General features: G+C 48.9%; 1 protein-coding gene across 12 annotated transcripts in view; it reads right to left on the bottom strand.

Annotated features, from left to right (window-relative positions):
• Positions 1-4,405, bottom strand: part of PTPN3 (protein tyrosine phosphatase, non-receptor type 3) — a 109,528-nt gene continuing 105,123 nt past the window's right edge. For 10 of the 12 annotated variants that reach the window (XM_014534413.1, XM_014534416.1, XM_014534415.1 and 7 more), the window contains 2 exons: positions 4,275-4,405; positions 1-2,611 (listed from right to left, as the gene is read on the bottom strand). In XM_014534413.1, coding sequence (XP_014389899.1) covers positions 2,589-2,611; positions 4,275-4,405 — 154 coding nt within the window. In that variant the 3' untranslated portion in view covers positions 1-2,588. The remainder of the gene's footprint in view (positions 2,612-4,274) is intronic. The other 2 variants (XM_014534423.1, XM_014534424.1) reach the window with 1 other exon arrangement.

Below are 4,405 nucleotides of genomic sequence, written 5' to 3'. Positions count from 1 at the left end.
ACTTACAACTAAAAAAAGGCTTCTTAAGTATAATTGCTCAAGTGTGTAAGGTGGTAGAGCAGAAATCTTGAGTTACAGAATTTCATCAGTAGTATCTACAATATTTACTTGCAATATTTTGCCCCTTCAGGTAATTCCCTTATCTTGTGCATCCCCAGTATTTTGTGGTTTTTGTTCCTGATAACATCTGCTGGGTCTGAATTAACAGCCTGCACAGGGGCAGAAAAAGGCTAGCTGCAACCTTTGGTAAGCTTCTTAGAAATTTATGTGATAATAACAACATTTCTGCAACCATATTGAACAATTAAAAAACAAAATACAAATCTGTAAACACATTTAGACTTCTCAAGCTTTTTGCAGACAGGACGATGCATTTTTATCAGATGACAATGATTTGCTAAATATCCTGATGGCATTTAAATTTACATCAGCTTTTCTGCCTTGCCTCTTTTTTTGGTGCTTTGTGGACAGAATTTTTCTGAGTCCAGACTGAATGAAGGTATGATATTCCTTTGTACTTCTGTTCTTTCCAGAAGAAAAGCAACTTTCTCTTACAGAAACCCATACGACCCTACTTCTGTTCCATGGGATTTGGGGCAAATCACTGATAAGTTAACTTTGCCACGTAATTTGTCCACAGCAGTGGCAGATTCCAGTGGATGAAAATTCATCATAAACTTAAAGTCCTCAGTATGATTTCTCCTATTTGTAGATGAGGAAGTAGAGACAGTGCTCCTAAGTGACCAGGCCTGGAGCTAGTTACCGATGAGTGGAACCAGGAACTGATTTCCCACTGCTTCACTCTACTCTCCTGCTTCCTCCTGCTAGCCTGGTACCATGCTGACAAGGATGGGGCTCAGGTGGTCACCTGTTCCACAGTACAGGGTTACAGCACGGTATAGCACCTCCCTCCCACCCCTGCCATTTAGCTGTAAAATAATGGTGGGTGGGGAAAAGATGGGAAGTATGCAAGTAAATACACTAGGTCTGGAGATAAAGGTCTTTATTCCTCTTGCAACCAGGAAACTATTCAATTGGTCTAGAGTTTTCTTAGACATCAAAATGGCTTCATTTCTGTGCACTATAATAGAAAAGCATCCTTTTTCTATAAATCCCATTAAGAAACTGCCTTAGCTTCCTCTTCTGAATACATAAAAACCGCGACTTAAACATACCACATTACATTTCCTTTGTGGTTTATTTTCCTTAAATAATAATTTGCTACAATCCTGTCAAGAGACTTTTTAAAAATTGAACACAGGATTAACAAAGGCAGAATTCTTGAGGACAATCAGAATCATGGCATACTTAGAATAAATTAACATCAACTCGTGTTTATATTCAGATAGTCTGATCCTCTCCTTTGAAATGAAATGGAGACCATTGTAACCGAGGGTGAATGCACACATTTGTTCCATACAGAGACTCATTCTTTACATAAACTCCACTGTCATTTGAATGAAGTTAGGAATCCTGAGAAACACTCAGCCATGGGTGCACACCCGTCGACCCACACCCACCGACAGCCATCTAGAGCTGGCTTTCCCATGGTGCAATGGCTGGAAGATCTTTCCTCAGAAGGGCCAAAGATTCTGAATATTTAGATGATATCCCGTCTCCCCTCAGGAAAATGATAATGCTTCAAGTGTCATAGCTTGAAGTAGCAGCAATCCATGTAGTAGATTCAGTAGTTGACGATTCCAGTCTTGGGCGCCGACAGCACAGCGAGAGGCGGACAGAGGTGAGCAGCACCTGCTCTGACCACCAACACCCAGACACCAAGACAACACCCCACATCCTCACTCTCAGAGTCTCGACTGAAAACTCACCTGAACCTACATGACTAATCCGGTCCAGGCACTGCGTGTGAACCTGAAGACGGTCCACGAAGGCAGGCAGAAAGCGGGGCGTTTGGGCACGTTTCTGAGGACCAAGAAAGTCAGAGGCGCAGGAAGGGGAGGCAGGGACAAAGGAAGGGGAGGCAGGAAAGGTACTGCTCATCCGTCAGCCGGAAATCCCGCCCCCTGCCCTTGGGTACATCCATCTCAGTTTCGTTAGCATCCGGTGGTGACCGCTCCCTGTTCCACCTCGGCCTGGAGGCACAGAAAGCTCGGCTCTCAGAGTCCTGCACACATATACACACAGAGCATCCACGTGCCTCCAAATCGTCTCACCATCTTGTTTCTGGGAGGTCACAGCGCTGCTGGCGTCCCCTCTCGAATGCCCAAAGATGGCTGACAGGATCACGGTGATGTCTGGGGAGGAAGGCAGTGGGACAGGCCCCAAACGGAGACCCCCTTTTGCGCATTTCTCTCCGGAGGAATCACGGGCCTAAATGATGCTACCGCCGCATGCGTATCTACACAGTTCCTATGTACACGATTCCTTTTTCATAGAAATTTAAAGTGCTTGGGTTCAACGTGCCCTCTCCTCTCCCACACCACGGCCTACAGATTCCTCTTGCTGCTTCCAAAGAGAAGGTCTGTCCTTATGGAGGATGCCCTTGGAAAGAGGAACGAGCATTTCAGTTGCCTTAGCTGGGATCCAGCATTGGGACCAAGCCTTCTTCATAAACACGAAGAATGGCTTCACACACAAACTTGTACTGGCTCTGGAAAAGAGAAGACAGCCGTCAAGCCTGCCAGCAGCCCCACAAACAGTCCCTCACACCCACACAGAGTAATGTGATAAATACCCTCTGAGCTCCAGCGCTGGCCAGGCCTGCCCTGTGCTACATGCCAGGGGAAGGGTGGAGAAGACACACCTGTGACCCCATTATTGCTGCAAGATGAAGGGCGGGGACTGTTCCCAGAGCGAAACGGGCAAAGTGTCAGGGAACTACGGCAGAGGCAGAGGGAGGAACTGGCCGTCTGGAGGAGTCAGGGAGGAGTGATGGTTGTTGCGGGGTGGCCACTCCAGTGCAGGCACCAGTGTGGGGGTTCCGAGGAGAACGGCCCATTCTGAGAACTGCAGTCAGAGCTCAGGGTCCTGGCCCAGGACACCTGGGCATGGAAGGAGGGACCACACAGTGGGCCAGAACCAGGTCATGGCGGAGGGAGGATCTGGATTTTGTTTTAAAAGAAGAGCCACTGAAACCTGCTCTGAAGAAAATGGTTCTATTAGCAAACACCTAAGAAAGGTGCATTTGAGTGATGTACAGGCTGAAAGGAAGCACTGAGACTGAGCTTCCCTAGTTGGGAAAAGCTACCCAGATGATGCACTTTAACGATTTTAAGCCAGCAATGAGGTCTCCACACCACAGAAAGGGTCCCAAACAGCCTTAATAACCTGATTTTTCTCTCTCTCTTGACCAGACTGTGGGTACAAACGAATATGAAACTACGAGCGCTCACAATGATTAGAGCAACCTTGTAAACGTTGCCCAGGAGACTGAGAGAGGATACAGAGTGGTACAACATGGTGTTCCCTTCCTTCCTTTGTTAGCTCTCCCGGGGGGTTTGCTTTGGAGGCCACTCCGCCAGAAAGCCTTCCCGGACTTTCTAAAGTGTTGGCTTTTGTTCCTCTTCCACCGAGTTCTTAGATTTCCCGTGGCCTCCCCCACTGCCGCTGAGATCTGTAATTGACCAGTCCAGTTCTCCTACCATACATGTGAGCTCGGGTCTCTCCTTTTGCGCAACAATCCGATGAATGAATGGATATGGAATGGCCCCCCTTTTGCAGATAGGGAAACTGAGGCTGGGAGTGAGGTTACGGGGTTACTCAGAGGTTGCCCAGTAGGTGGGGGGCCTGAATCATGGTCTTTCCACCCCACCGCCTTTCTTATAGCTCTGGGGAAAACCCCAGGATTTTCTCTCTAGGAGACGTGCAGTGCCAAGTACCCAGGCGTGACAGACATGGGAGAGAGCACACAGGAGGAGGGAGGAGGGCCATGTGGAAGGTTCCCTGAGCCCAAAGGCTCATCTTGGAACAGGTGGGAGGGGGGAAACCCTCAGGTGACCTTGCTTACTTCTCATGGACCAATGATGGGCCAGTGGGTCACCATGCAGAATGCAACCAGGGCTGCTCCCTGGCTGAGTGGTTGGCAGGAAACAAACCATGGAGGCAGCAGAAGTGGAGGCAGCGAAAGGCAGGGGCCAGATGCGGTGTGCCGTGGAGTAGCTCAGCCCGACAAGCTGTGACCGTGGGCAAGTGACTCAGTCCCCTCAAGCCTCGGTCACCTGACCTGCCATACCCTTTGCACAGGCCTGGCCAGGGGCAAGCGCTCAGGGAGCATCGGCCACTGTTACTCTATTTATTATTGGATTTCTACTCACTGATGTCTGCACCATCATGGCGCGCTGGTCTCGCATTTTCCGGACAATATCCAGAGGGTAAACAGGCAGGTTTCTCTCGATGAGGCACATGGCTGTTTCCATGGTGACCAAGACACCGGTTCGACCTATTC

The sequence above is a fragment of the Myotis brandtii genome, unplaced genomic scaffold, assembly GCF_000412655.1.
Source record: "Myotis brandtii unplaced genomic scaffold, ASM41265v1 scaffold13, whole genome shotgun sequence".
In the NCBI taxonomy this organism is placed as follows: domain Eukaryota; kingdom Metazoa; phylum Chordata; class Mammalia; order Chiroptera; family Vespertilionidae; genus Myotis; species Myotis brandtii.
Note: the sequence above shows the minus strand (reverse complement) of the source record. Positions and strands in the feature narration are given on the sequence as shown.